Here is a 15,764-nt window from a genome sequence, read left to right as displayed (position 1 = left end):
AACTCTTCTTTCTCAACTGCCCCTTCAAAGTTTGAAAATTATTTCAAATACAGTATCTCTTACTATAAAATGACTACTTGAAACTTTTCAATTCAATATATTTAAACAAGAAACTTAAAAATTAATTGATATAAACTCATAAAAAGAATATGATCTACAGATGAATAATGAAATGCCCATATTCATTTTCATACTTTCAGAATTAAAGCTGCACACTTTAATTACCTGTTATTCAATTCATTATTACAAATATGTACAGAAACACACAAAGGAATAGCCTCAAATAAACAAAACTTTCTCAATCTACCGTTTCTGTATTCTGACACAGGATAAATTTAGATAAATTTACATTTCACATTTGCAAAACAAATTGTGGTATATGTTGCTTTAAAAAGAAACAGGATTCAGTGATTCTCAATAATCAAAAGTAGGTTGCTTTATATAAAACACCACAATGTGCTACTCTTCAAATGGGAAAAAAAAAAAAAATTCAAATACATCTGTTTTACCTGGGGAGAAGACAGCTAGATGTTTGGGGTTCCTGTTTATATGTGTTCCTGTGTCTGTTTAATTCTAAAAACAGCCTCTCTCCAACTCCTTTCAAAAATCAATATTTTTTCAGTAAATATGAGCATATACTATACAATAAAATGGATAATGTGTACTTCCAAAGTGCTATAACAGTCCAAATAGAAAAAAAAAATCAGTATTTAAATTTCCCCACATAGCAAGTCAGTGTTAAACAATGTCATTTTTTCTCCTTTCTCCCTATCCATTTCACAAATCAGGACTACTGAATTTGTATATTTAATAAGATGAACAAACTGACTAGAAGCTCTAGAGCAATAAAAGAAAAAGAAATCATTTTCATTCCCCCACAAACAAAAAGATAAAACAAAAGCAAATATGAAGACTTGTTAAATGAGAAGCATTTGAAAAACCCAACGTGACCAGCTTTTGATTTACCCCAGTCTGACAAGGAAGACAGACCCCACCCCCACTCCAGATTGTGCCTTTTTTTTTTCCTTGGGTGGGGGTGTGGAGAAGAAGCTGTCACATTTCCATCTTCGGGTATTGTTAAGTCCACAGCCTAGATTCCCAAGTATCTGGTCCAGGGGAAAAAAACATTAAAGTAGATAATTAAAACTGTCTGAAATGCACGGCATTTTGCTGAGATTTTTCCCATTTTTAAAGTTAATTATACCCAGCTTCAATCTGCAAAGACTAGATTGCCTTTGACAGCCTGTCCCTCAAACGTTCCCTGTAAGACCGCTTGCTCCAGATTCACTAACAGTTCGCTCTTCTCTAAACTTAAATTAGAAAAACGCATTTCAGAAATGATTACATCCAGAAAGCCATACTTCCCCATCCTTTTTGCTTTGGCGTGGGGTGTAGAACGAAGAATAAAAAAGAGACCTATTCGCTCCTCAAACAAAAAGAAATGGGGGTAGTGGAGGAAAGAGCAGCAGTGGACCTGACGAAATGTTGAGAAAAGTTTTTTATGTGACTAGTTTGTCCTTCGGCAGAGGATCGGGAGTTGGGCAAAAAGCCGGGGTCCTAGCTCAGGGCTTGTGCAAAGAGAAGGCACCTGCAGAAGAGGAGGCCGGGGACCCGAGAGAAGCCGAGCGAGCACCTACCGACTTGCAGCACATTCTCCACGGAGCCGCTGTCCAGCAGACGGATACCCCGGCGGAAGGGGAGCCCCTCACCGCCACCGCCGCCGGCCACTCCAGCCCCAGAGCCCAGTCCGGGGGACGCCCCCGCTACGGCGGCCCCGGGGGCGGAGCCGGCCGGAGCGGCGGCCCCGGGGGGTGGCGGCGGCCCCTCCTCGGCCGGCGAAGCCCCCGCGGCGCCGCCAGCCGCGCCGGCGCCAGGGCCGCCGCGGTACTGGAAGCTGGAGTACATGCAGATCTCCCGCTCATTCCGCGGGAAGGACCAGTAGACGATGCGGCGCTGCACGGGCTCCGGGATCCGCTCAAAGCGCTCCTCCACCCGCTCGTACGCCCACTTTTCTGCCACCGTCTTGGCGGCGCAGTCCAGCAAGGACTCGGGCTGCAGGTGGGGGCGAGCCCCCGGGGTTAGGCAGCTGCCGCCGACGCCCCCCACCCCGCCGCCGGCCGCCCCGGGCGAACCGCGAGGGTGGTGAGCCTGTGGACTGGGCCACGAGCACAGGCGCTTGGCCGGAGAGACCGGCGACGGCGAGAGCAGTTCCTCTCGCTCACCTCCTTCCGCCATTGCTGGGGACTGACTGACTGACTGAGGCGGCGGCGGCGGCACCGGCTGCGGCGGAGACCCCGGCCACGGCCACGCGCCCCGCGCAAGCGCCCAGCTGCGGCACCGAGGGGCGGGGCGAGCAAACCCGCGAGCCGGCCGGCCCGAGTGGGGAGCCTGGGCCGGTCCGGTGCGCGCGCCGCGAGGGCCGACAGGGGCAGCCAGAGGACGAGCGGGAGGCGGCGCGCGCTGTCCGGGCCGCCGCGAGCGCGAGGAGGGACGGGAGCGAGCACGGGCTGGCGGCGCGCGCCAGGCGCAGACTGCCCAGAATGCGCACCGAGCGCTCGCGCCTGGCCGACTTCCACCTAGGGGACACCCAGGGTCGAGGAGCGCCCGACACCCGCGCCAGCCCGCGCGCCTCCGACCCACCTGCAGCCTGGAGGGAAAGGAGTGGACTGTGCGGCCAAGTGAAACGGCCCGGAGCGAGTATTGCGCGAAGCCGCAAGCAAAGTGCTAGGCTTGCAGGGCGGAGAAAGAGAGATAACTCAAAATCAAGGGTCCTCTGGTAGATGGACCAGACGGGCGACAGCCACAGAGGAGCGAATGATCTGGCAGAAAGACGCTAGGAAGACGCTAGGGGGGAAAATTGGAAAGTTTCATTGATGAAAACTCCCCTCACATCACAGCAATGTAGAATAAAGTCAGCGGTCCCGTCCAGAGCCAGGCAAAGTCGCGCCAGACCCCGACTGGACAATGGGACGCCAAGATCTCACCGCCACGGCAGCTACAGCCTCTGGGGGATTTGAAGGGTTTTAGAACCTTGCATCCTAGGAAACAAAACACTTTCGTGTGGTTTTTGGTACAATTCTCTAATCACCTGAGTCCAGTCTCAATTAAGGCTTTATATTTTCCTCACTTGGCTCAGTCTTCTGCACTTTCATATTAATTATAACAAGTAACACATATTTTTATATATTTGTGTAATGGTCCGTCAAGTCAAAGCTATGGTTTTTCTAATAGTCATGTATGGATGTGAGAGTTGGACTATAAAGAAAGCTGAGCGCTGAAGAATTGTAAACTGTGGTGTTGGAGGATACTCTTGAGAGTCCCTTGGACTGCAAAGAGATCCAACCAGTCCATCCTAAAGGAAATCAGTTCTGAATATTCACTGGAAGAACTGATGCTAAAGCTGAAACTCCAATACTTTGGCCACCTGGTGAGAAGATCTGACTCATTTGAAAAGACCCTGATGCTGGGAAAGATTGAAGGCAGGAGGGGAGGGGGACGACAGAGGATGAGATGGTTGGATGGCATCACCGACTGGATGGACATGAATTTAGTAAGCTCAGGGAGTTGATGATGGACAGGGAAGCCTGGCGTGCTGTAGTCCATGGGGTCTCAAAGAGTCGAACACGACTGAGCCACTGAACTGAACTGTAATGTTCAACTGCCTGTGCACTCCATGAGAGCAAAGATCATGTCTGTTTTCTTCTTGACAATTTATACTCTGACACAGCAACTTTACCACTAACTCCTCCACAAACAATACTGAGTTGTAAGTGACGGTATGTTGGTCAGTCAAGAAAACTTATTTCAGATTTGCAAACAAATTAATCTCTAAAACGTTAAAATGTTCCAAAAACTGTAGAGACTTCCTTCAATTGTGTTCTGTGTCCAAAATGAACAACTTCTAGAGTTTAGTATAAAATAAGGATTAGAAAAGAGTAAATGACTGAAGATGTACAGGGACCGAAGTAGCTTGATTTTGCTATAATCTCAGAATTTAAAGGGGCTTCCCTTATGGCTCAGCTGGTAAAGATTCTGCCTGCAATGTGGGATACCTGGGTTCGATGCCTGGGTTGGGCAGATCCGCTGGAGAAGGGGAAGGCTATCCACTCGTTCTGGCCTAGAGAATTCCATGGACTGTATAGTCCATGGGGTTGCAAAGAGTCAGACACGACTGAGCGATTTTCACTTCACTTCAGAATTTAAAAAGTATAGCTATAGAATTACAGAATTACAGTGAAAATCACACTTGCTACTTGTATGATGCTAATCATATTATTTGTAAAAGGGAGGTAGTAATGATAAATGATAACCTACACATAAAATTTACTAGAAGTAATTCAAATCTAGTGTTTCTTCAGTGTAGTAGATAACATGTTTATGTCTGTAAATGGATTTATATCTGCAAATATCTAAATGAATTATTGTGAAGTAGCATAAACCCTTGTTGTTTAGTTGCTAAATCATGTCCGACTCTTTGCCACCCCATGGACTGTAGCCTGCCAGGCTCCTCTGTCCATAAGATTTCCCAGACAAGAATACTGGAGTGGATTGCCATTTCCTTCTCCAGGGGATCTTCCTGACCCAAGGATAGAACCCAAGTCTCCTGCATTAGCAGGGGGATTCTTTACTGTTGAGCTACCATGGAAGCCAGCATAATCCCTTGCTGTGCTGTGCTGTGCTTAGTTGCTCAGTGGTGTCCGACTCTTTCTTACCCCCATGGACTGTAGCCCGCCAGGCTCCTCTGTCCATGGGAATTCTCAGGCAAGAATACTAGAGTGGTTGCCATGCCCTCCTCCAGGGGATATTCCCAACCCAGGGATCAAACCCAGGTTTCCTGCATTGCAGGCAGATTCTTTACCAGCTGAGCCACCAGGGAAGCCCAGCATAATCCCTCAACTCCCTTAGATCTGGTACCACAATTACAGACTTTCATGGCACCATTCTTTTCCTTCCTAGAACTTATCAGAGTTTATTTTGAGGGTGAGTATTCCTTTAATGCCTTTCTCCCTAACTAGATTATGAGCTAATGTAAGAGCAGAAAATATTTCTATGTAAAGGCCTATCTCTAACACTCACTGTAATGCTACATATATTATTGTTGTTGATCAGTCGCTTAGTCGCATAAGACTCTGCAACCCCATCAACTGCAGCACACCAGGCTTCCCTGTCCTTCACCTGTCCCCTGTCCTTGGAGTTTGCTCAAATTCATGTCCATTGAGTCAGAGATGCTAGCTAACCATCTCATCCTCTGCCGACCCCTTCACCTTCTGCCTTCAGTCTTTCCCAGCATCAGGGTCTTTTCCAATGAGTTGGCTCTTTGGATTAAGTGGCCAAAGTATTGGAGTTTCAGCTTCAGTATCAGTCCTGCCAATGAAAATTCAGGGTTGATGTCCTTTAGGATTGACTGGTTTGATTTCCTTGCAGTCCAAGGGATTCTCAAGAGTCTTCTTCAGCATGCTGCTCAAAAAAATTTTCTTTCTGAATCAATGAATATGTTTGAGTAAATATCTGGTTTACTCAACAGCTGGAAACTATGGTTAATAGAGGTTGGGACATAAGAAGACATGTTACTTTAAACATTTATTAAGTGTCAAGTTTGTTTCTTACAAGTTTGATTTAACTAGGTGTTTTTCCTTATCTGGAGGACATTAAAATTTATAGAAAAGTACAAAGAATAGCATAATCTATACCCATATACTCACCACTCAGAATTAATAATTATTACTTAATATAGCAGAAGTCCACTTTAACTGCCTCCATATAGCATACCTGGGAGCAAGTACAACTTGAGTTTGGAGTCCAGTTTTAAATTATGTGTGTGTGCATATGTAACATTGTTTTGTGTATACTTCATTTAATTAAATGGTATCACAGCTGCCTACTATCATATTGGTAACTTTCTTTTTCCAGTGCATACTGTTTAATTGCCAATTAAATTTGATAATATGTAATTGAATTTGTAAATATTTAGATGACGGGTAAGATGAATTTTCCTTCTTTGTTTTTGTTTTCCAATTTTTTATTAGCTCTCTGTGTACTTTTTAAACCTTCTATATAAATCTTATAATCTACTCTGTTTCCAAAATTCCTTCAGGAATTCTTCTTGGAATTACATTAAATTTATAGATTAATTTGGGGTCAACTACAACCACTCCAGTACTCTTGCTTGGAAAATCCCATGGACGGAAGAGCCTGGTAGGCTGCAGTCCATGGGGTCACAAAGAGTCGGACACGACTGAGCCGACTTCACTTTCACTTTTCACTTTCATGCATTGGAGAAGGAAATGGCAACCCACTCCAGTGTTCTTGCCTGGAGAATCCCAGGGATGGCAGAGCCTGGTGGGCTGCCATCTATGGGGTCGCACAGAGTCAGACACGACTGAAGCGACTTAGCAGCAGCACAACTGTCTTTATAAATATAATGTATCCTTTCATTTATATGAGTGTTCTTTGCCAATTTTTTCAAGAAAACTATTTTATTATTACTCTTATATCTATTTTGTGACCCTAGTTATTGATAGATCTTTTCCAAAATATCATTAAACAAGAAATAATCTCATCTCTGGCAGCTTAACATCTTTAGTGAGATATGATAAAACATGTGGAAAGTTAAATAACAGTAAAAGACTGTAATAATACAAAAAAAGTAATAGCTTCAGAAGATTGTCAGGTGATTTGAAAAAGCACTCATTATTTTGGAAATCAGAAGAAAGATTGGTTTGGGTAAAACTTGTGAGAGGGAGCTCTACTGTAGTCTTATTTCATGTAGGTCTTGGAGAATGAATAGGATTCAAATATGCCCAAAAGCTTAGGTAAGGAATTTCAATTATGTTGAACAACTTCAGCAAAAGCCCAAAAGCTGAAAAGTACAGAACATTCATGGAACAGTTAAAAATAAATGTTTGTATATAAAAATGGGAAATAAAGATTAGAAATGCCTTTTAAAGCCACATTATGGGTAATATTAAATGCCAGGTTAAGGAACATGAAGTTAAGTTTATAGTATGGGCAACGGGGAACCGAGATAGTGAAGGTTGTTAGACATCTATGTAGCATGATAGCACTGAATGTAACCTATGTTTTCCACATCTCTTCCCTCATTAGTATGCTTTGTATGTTAGTCGCTCAGTCGTGTCCAACTCTTTTCTATCCCATGGACTGTAGCCTGCCAGGCTCCTCTGTCCATGGAATTCTCCAGGTGAGAATACTGGAGTGAGTTGCCATTCCCTTCTCCAGGGAATCTTCCTGACCCAGGGATCAAACCCAGGTCTCCTGCATTGAAGGCAGATTCTTTACCATCTGAGCCACAAGGGGAGTGCCAGTGTGCTTTGTACTTAGCACATAATAGACCCTCAATAAATGTTCCATGAATGAATGAATCGTCTGGCTGTGATGTGGTGAATCTATTCAAAGGGGAGAAAAAGAGACATAGAAATCTTTTAGGTACCTATTCCAACAATCTGGTCATGAATTGTGGTGGCCTCAATTCAGATGACAGTAGGAAAAGAAATTTCTCTGAATAAACTGCTTCTGCCCTATTGTTTCTAAAAAATAATGATATAATGACATTGTACCGTAGAGTAGCAGGGTGACTTTTTTCCCCTGATAGCTCATGAAGCTACATTTTGTGTTTTCTGATATATTTGCCATTTTTAAACAAATACAAATAAATAAGCTACTATTTGTGAGGAGGTGGGTTGGTGGTAAAGAATCAACCTGCCAATGCAGGAGACATGGGTTCAATCCCTGGGTCAAGAAGATTTTCCTGGAGAAGGAAATGGCTGCCTACTCCAGTATTCTTGCCTGGGAAAGCCTATGGACAAAGGAGCCCAGTGGGCTACAGTCCATGAGGTCACAAAAGAGTCAGACATGCTTAGCGATTAAACAACAACAACAAATAGTGAAGGATACTAGGTTGCTTAAGATAGCCTGGACATTAAGAACGAAAGAAACTGGGATTTCCCTGGCAGTGGTTAAGACTCCATGCTTCCAACACAGTAGGTGCGGGATCAATTCCTGATTGGGGAACTAAGATCCGACATGCAACAAAGGCACAAGCAAAAAATAAAAACAAAAAAACTTCCAAAAGAAAAGAAGAATGAAAGAAACCATATGTGACCCTGAGCTGGAACCAGGGAAACCTAGAATTGATACAGAGGAAGTTACAGGAAGGAGGAAAGAACATCTAATGATGATGATACTTAAAATTGATACAATGTTTTACAGTTTTTAGCTAGAAAATAAAGCATTCCTGAAGAAAATTGATGCTGACCAAGAATATTAATTTTATTCTAATTCCATGTGGGCCCTAAATTGCTGCTTGTTAATCCTGTTATTCATTTCCAATTGACTAGCATCTTTATTCCCATTTTACCTTTGTAGAAATGCTCAGAAATATTGTGTTTTAATCAAGGTCACTAGCAAGTGAGTGACAGATCCAGAACTCAAATCCACCTTGTTGAATTCTGAGTCCAGTGACGTTTCCTTTCTATACATTAGTTGTCTCACCTAAGAGGCAAAGTATTTTGTAAGGATAGAATTAAAGTGACCATATATCCTCTCCTGGATAAGGACTCAAATTTGGCCTGAAGGGGGCTATCAGATTGATTAACTTAGAAGGGAATAAGCAATGAGATTTCTCAGTAAAGCATGAGAACTGTTCCATTGGTTATAGTTAAATAATGAAACTTTAGGAAATAAGAAGGAAAAAGAGGGTAAGAACAGGAGGAAGGTGAAGGAGAAGAAGAAAGATGAAAAGGAAAAGCAGCAGTGACTTGTAGTAAGAAAGAGACCATATCACACTGGAAATATTAGCAGGTGAAATAATAATGAGACCCCAAATCAGGTCTTGTTTATCCGTGGTTTGTGTGGAGTAAATATGGAGGTCAGTGTCCCTGAGAGCTATATGAAGCCACTGTTGACATCTGCCAGCTCTTTTCAAAATTAGCCTAAACATTGGTTCACGTTAAAATAATACCAGTTTATTGATGTTAGCGTTATTGTTCTAACACTTTAAATACAAAAGTCAACATACAATGTGGGGCTGGCTTATAGTCGGTCTAGTTTAGGAACAGACATTAAACAAATAAACCTATAAATATATAAATACAGATGGTAAAAACATGACATATAAGATTTTGGGGAATATGTAAAACGTGGCTGGGAATAGCAAGTACTTAAGATTAATTGGAACACAAAGATTGTGGTGAGAAGTACCAGGAAAAGACTATAAAAGAGACTTGAGAAACATTGGGAAAAGCTTTAGACTGCTAACTTAAGGAATCTGAGTTCTCTTAGCTTGGCAGAGGGAAGCCAATGAAGGTGTTTTGAGCAAGAGAGTAGCATGAAAAAAAGGCCTGTTTGGGGAAGATTAATCAGACAAATGTGTGTGGGATCAATGGGAAGGAGAAATGGAGGAAGAGGATAAGTTAGAAGGCTATGGCAATATGTGAGAAGGAGGTAGTAAAGCCCCGTAGAGGACACACGACATCTAGACATCAAGGCTGAATTCCAGCCTGCACTCCATTCACCTGGCCCTGCACCTAAAGGGTTGCAATTTGAGTGCCTTTCAAATTCTCACCAAGGAACCATATGGGTAGTGATCCTAGGCCTGTATTACCCTGTTTCATCTCTCTCCTCTGGTGAGAGAACTGATCCATTTCAAAGAGACCGAAGTCTAAAGATACTTCTTTTATAGCATTGCAATGTCCAGGGTGAAAACACAAATACCAAAATCAATGACCAGGAAGAATGCATGATATTTTATGACAGCTCTTTTAATGTCAGGAAAATTTTGAGCCAGTATTAAAAACAAATCTTCAAAATTGCATTTGTGGAACATCCTCAACCCTTTAGGAATGGAACAAAAACCATGGGTGAGGGATAGAGTTAGGCTCAGAAATGGGGATTTAGGCATCATTTGGGAAGTAAACTTATATGCAATCCAGAATAATTTATATGATAATGGACTTTATTCTGGTTTCAGTCTCAAAATGTAATGACAGACACCTATGCTCGATGATAATGCTAACTTTGAAAGTAAAAGTGAAAGTCACTCAGTAGTGTCTGACTATTTGTGACCCTATGGACTATACAGTCCATGGAATTCTCCAGGCCAGAATACTGGAGTAGGTAGCCTTTCCCTTCCCAACCCAGGGGTCAAACACAGGTCTCCCGCATTGCAGGCAGATTCTTTACCAGCTGAGCCACCAGGGGAGCCCAAGAATACTGGAGTGGGTAGCCTATTCCTTCTCCAGCCAATCTTCCTGACCCAGGAATTGAACCAGGGTCTCCTTCCTTGTAGGCAGGTTCTTTACCAGCTGAGCTACCAGGAAAGCAAATGCTAACTTTGAATATAAATGAAATACTGATAAACTGGGGGTAGGGAAAGATATTTGAGAAATGGAAAGGAAAATCATGATTAAAACAATATTGAGGACTTCCCTCGTGGCATAGTGGATAGGAATCTGCCTGCCAATTCAGGGGACACAGGTTTGATCCCTGGTCTAGGAAGATTCCACATGCAGTGGAGCAGCTAAGGCCATGTACCACAACTACTGAAGCCCATGCGACTGTGCTCCACAACAAGAGATGCCACCACGATGAGAAGCCCATACACCACAACTAGAGAGCAGCCCCTGCTTGCCGCAATTAGAAAAAGCCTGTTGCAAAGCAACGAAGATTCAGCACAGCCAAAAGTAAATATAAATAAATAAAAATATTTTAAAAATTGACTTGATTGGCCCTATTACCCAGCCCTGCCATATTTCTTCCAGTGAAGAACAACGATAAAATTAGAGGGATTTAGCTCCACGGGTAAGCTCCAACTTGTCTAATAGATTGCAGTAATCCCACACCCCATTCTAAAGTGATTCGTTCAGGGATAGGCAGTTATAAGTCAATCAATGTATGGCATTTCCCTTGCACTGGGGATTGGTTTGGGAATGGGTATAACCCACTAGGCCAATGAGACATGGTTTGCTGGCAACTTCCAGGAAAGAAATGTTCTCACTGTCTTAAAAGAGCTTGTGGAAGTAACTCTCTGAGTGCTCTGACATAGAAAAGGAGATTGCTGATAGCATGCAATGAAGACAAGGGTAAGCCAGGCTTCACTTGAAGGTGACACACCAGAGGCTATGGGAAACACAGAAAATAACTAGATTTCTGACGGCATTCTTGAACAGCTGAATCAAACCTACCTAATGCCCTCTATGTCTATTGACACCCAGTTACATGAGTCAATAAGTCCCCTTTATGTTTTATTATTTTTTGAGATATAATTTACACGTATTAAAATGCACAACCTCTAAATGTACAGCTTAGTGACTCTCTACATATGTACATAACTATGAGGCCATCACACGCATCAAAATATAGAATATTTCTGTCATTCCATAAAGTTCCTTTGTATCCCTTTTCAGTCAATATGAATTCCTGCCCACCACCCCCACCCCCACCCCGCTGCCCCAGAGACACATTATTCAAGTAGAATCCTATGATATGAATTCCTTTGTCTGGCTTTTTCCGCTAAGCATGTTTTAAGAGTCATCTTTGTTATTCCCACATATCAGCAATTTGTTCTGTTTTAATCCTGAGTAGTATTCCATTATACAAATGTACCACATGTCCATTTTTCTTTATCCATTCTCCCTTTGATGGACATTTGGCGTGTGTGTTAGTCAAGAAGGATTAGGTGTGTGAAAGCTTTATTAGAAGTTAAGCTTTATAGGGAACACAGAGAGGAAACTATGAACTAGGGAAAGACTGTGCGAGCTATCAGGGCTCCCCTGGTGGCTCAGCAGTAAAGAATCCATCTGCAATTCAGGAGATGCAGGAGATATGGGTTCGATCCCTGGGTCAGGAAGATCCCCTGGAGGAGGGCATGGAAGCCCACTCCAGTATTCTTGTCCCATGGACAGAGAGCCTGGTGGGCTATAGTCCATAGGGTCGCACAGTGACTCAGCATGCTTGCACGCACATGACAGCCATCAGAACTCTATGCTGGTGAATAAGAAAGGAAAAGAAGGAAGATTGAGTGGAAGGGTCTTAGACTGCAATTCAGTTCTAAGAATGTTAGACAAAACCGGTCCCCCATCAAAGAGGTCCTGCATCTCCCGGGATCAGGTCTGACTTAGTATCTCTTTTACACTCAGTCAGAAGAGCAACCTGTGGAAACCATGGCCTTTGAGTGAACATGGGGATGGATTTTAGAGCACAGCAATCAAGATGGTTAATAAAGAATGCCCTCACAATGTAATCTTCTCGGATCACAGAGATCCGAGAAGAGCGTTTTTATGGCTTCCACAGTCTACCCTTTATTTCACAGATTTACTTCTCCTTACAGGATTGGGGAACATACCTTCCATAGTTCTCTTTCTGAGAGGAAACTCAGAAGAGGAAGGTTGACTGGGTGAGGTACAACCTTCATTGCTACAACTGATCCTGGGGCCACAACCAGTATTCATTTTCTTCCTCCTCTACTTATCCATTCTGAATTTGCCCCACCCTCAATTATCACCTCAGAGCTCACTTAGTGGTGTGACTAAATTTACAGTCCTTAGGATTCTGAGCCCTTAGTAATCATATCTTTCTCAGGCCAGGATGTTTTCATGTGTCTGGTCACAGTTACAGTGGGGCAAGGGAGTACCAGGAGGCACCCCAATAGATCTCTTGGATTCTGTGTGTTTCCTCCCTGACCCCACTGTGTAAAAGGAACACCATCTCCTTCTGCTGAAGGGTCAGTGACTCCTGCCAATGTTGTGACTCCTTACCTGCTAGTCTCAGGACACAAGTCTCTGGTGCACTGGTAGGAGCTGTAGTTTGTGGTGCAGTGGACCAGGGCCTTAATCCTGCAGAACCTACTGTTGTGAAGACAGGAAGTGCACAATCCCCAGAAGGTCACTGGCAATGATTATAAGTGGGACCACTCCTGCTTCTATTCTTTGGTTTCAGGACATCTGTCTTCTTCCTAATAGAGACACAGCACTGTATGCGTGCATGTGTACTAAGTTGCTTCAGTTGTGTCCGACTCTTTGCGACCCCATGGACTGTAGCCCACCAGGGTCCTCTGTCCATAGGATTCTCCAGGCAAGAATACTGGAGTGGGTTGTCATGCCCTCCTCCAGACGATCTTTCCAACCCAGGGATTGAACTAGCAATCTTATGTCTCCTGAGTTGGCAGGTGGGTTCTTTACTACCAGCACCACCTGGGAACCCCACAGCACTACATAGAGGTCCCTAATTTGATGCACACACAGCATTGAAGGATGGCACCCATCCCTTCAGAATGTTGTCTCTGGGGACTTCTCTGGTGGTTCAGTGGCTAAAACTCTGCACTCCTAGTGCAGGAGGGCAGGGTTCAATCCCTAGTGAAGAAACTAGATCCCACATGCTACAACTAAGGTCCATATGCCTCAACTGAAAGATCCTGCATGCTACAACTAAGCTCTGGCACAGCCACATAAACAAATATTTCTTTAGAAAAGAATGCTATGGCGCTTCCCTGGTGACTCTGTGGTAAAGAATCCACCTGCCAGTGCAGGAGAGGTTGGTTTGATCCCTGGTCTGGAAAGATGCCACATGCAGAGGAGCAACTTAGCCCATGCACCACAGGTATTGAGCCTGTGCTCTAGAGCCCAGGAGCCACAAAAACTGAGCCCATGTACCGCAACTGCTGAAGCCTGTGCACCTATAGCCTGTGCTCCACAAGAGAAACCACCACAATGAGAAGCCCGAGGGCCATAACTAAAGAGTAGCCCCCTGCTCACTGCAACTAGAGAAAAGCTCATGCGGCAACAAAGACCCAGCACAGCCCAAAATAAATGAATAAATAATTTTTTTAAGAAAAGAATGTTATCTCTGAGCTGAGCAGTTTAAATGCACCTGTAGAAGGCCTTTCTAGCATTCTATGAGGCTGGCTGCTTCTGGATGATGTGTTATCTGATATGGCCAGTGGATTTCACAGTCAAATCAGATGATTCTAACACACCTTTTGTTATGAAATGGGTCTCCTGGTTAGATGCTATTCTGTGTGAGATTCCATGCCTGTAGATCAGGGATTCCATAGTCCCCGAGTAGCGGTTTTTGGCTGAGGTCTGTGGGCAGGTATGACAATTTGTATGTAGAATAGGATTTCTATTCTACATACATTCCTCTGAGAACAAACTCCTGACTCTTCTAGAATGGAAGGGGTCTTATATATTTGATCTGCCAGAAACCAGTTAGTCTCTGAAAAACAGTGCCATATCAGGGGCTTGGCTCTTTATCTTGATCAGAAACAGGTTGAACACTCAAGGAAACAAAAGCTAGATCAACCTTAGCAAGGACCTGCCATTGGGCCTGTACATAGTCTCAATTTCTGCCACAATCATCATCACTCTTTTGTGTTCCTATCATGCTAGTTGTGGGATAGCCAATGACAAAGGCTGGCTAACACCAATTAACCAAGTCATTTTGTCTGCTTCAATGTTCAGTGTCTCTTTCATAATAGATGCTTTCTGGTGCTGTGTAATTTAAAAAAAAAAAAAAAAATTGTTTTCCTTCTAAGCTCCTGACCAGATGGCCCATGCTGAGGCCACTGCCCAGGAATCTCTATATATTTTCACCTCTCTAACCCCTTCTCTCATCCTCACAAAGCAGACAACCAGATGCACTGCTCCCAGCTCTACTCATTTGGAATTTATTTCCTCTCCATCATTTTTCAAGGCCACTGCTGAATATGACTATAATTAAATCAGTATCCATTTTTGGCTTTCACCCACATTCCAAGCAGACTCACCCATAAACCAAGCTCAGGCTTTTTCTTTCTCTTTCAACCATTGTGTCAGACCTCCTTCTCCCCATACAGTCATAGGGGCAAGCTCAAAGAAGGGCAATGATGCAACCATGGTAGGTATATGAGAGCTTGAACTTCCTGCTCACACTCTCAGGCTCCTAGAGTCCTAAATGTACCATTTCCATCTTACAATAGACACATGCTGGGTACGTCAGAATTTATGACTTGGCCTTTCCAACAAAATCTAGCTCATAATGGGAAGTTCCATACTCAAAGTTACGTAGTGCCCCATAATCTAGTGTGTAACCAGTAATGCATCTGGTGCTGTTTATTGCAGGGTGTATAATCCTCTCCTGTGAGGTGCATGCCCTTGTTCCAGAATTTCAAGGCCTTCATTATGATTCTAATACTGGGGCTTGCCATAAATTCCATATTAAATCTTTTCTCACTATTGACAGCTCCACCTGGACCTGCTGAATCATACAACTCAACCATCAAGGCTGCCTGCTGTACAGATTGAACCTGCTTCAGACTCTTTCCTACTTTAGGTCCCGTTGAAAGCCAGCTGCATTCAATGTTACCTCAGTATACAGGCTAGAATAGCATCCTTAGGTATGGAATATGTTACCTTCAGAAGCTGATGGAGCCTACCAGGCTCTGTACTTTTTTTTGTATTAGGAAATACAAGATGCAGCAATTTTGTTTTTCACTTGGAGGAGATATCCTGGGATGCCCTGAAACTGGGCCCCTAAATGCCTTCCAAAGTGGCAAATGCATGATTTGCAGTAGAGTTTATTTCTCACCCTTTGTTTCATCCTCATCCTAGTAACCTAGTGCTCATTCTGTTCCATCAGCATAATGTCATCAATGTAATAAACGATTGTGATACTCTTTGAGATTGTCAGGATTATACTGCATTATGATGCTGCAGAAAACAGCATAGCCCCAAAGCAAAACTATAAATAATTGTGATGGTTAATTCTATGTGTCA

The 15,764-nt window shown here is 43.4% G+C and overlaps 1 protein-coding gene across 1 annotated transcript in view; it reads right to left on the bottom strand.

Annotated features, from left to right (window-relative positions):
• Positions 1 to 3,206, bottom strand: part of ZSWIM5 (zinc finger SWIM-type containing 5) — a 140,924-nt gene extending 137,718 nt beyond the window's left edge. Inside the window, exon 1 of the mRNA XM_025288846.3 lies at positions 1,638 to 3,206. Within this exon, the coding sequence (XP_025144631.1) occupies positions 1,638 to 2,235 (598 nt within the window). The 5' untranslated portion in view covers positions 2,236 to 3,206. The remainder of the gene's footprint in view (positions 1 to 1,637) is intronic.
• Positions 3,207 to 15,764: the final 12,558 nt, after the last annotated feature.

Source organism: Bubalus bubalis, chromosome 6 (genome assembly GCF_019923935.1).
Source record: "Bubalus bubalis isolate 160015118507 breed Murrah chromosome 6, NDDB_SH_1, whole genome shotgun sequence".
Taxonomy (NCBI): Eukaryota; Metazoa; Chordata; class Mammalia; order Artiodactyla; family Bovidae; genus Bubalus; species Bubalus bubalis.
The sequence above is the reverse complement of the archived record's forward strand: the minus strand, read 5'-3'. Positions and strand labels throughout refer to the sequence as shown.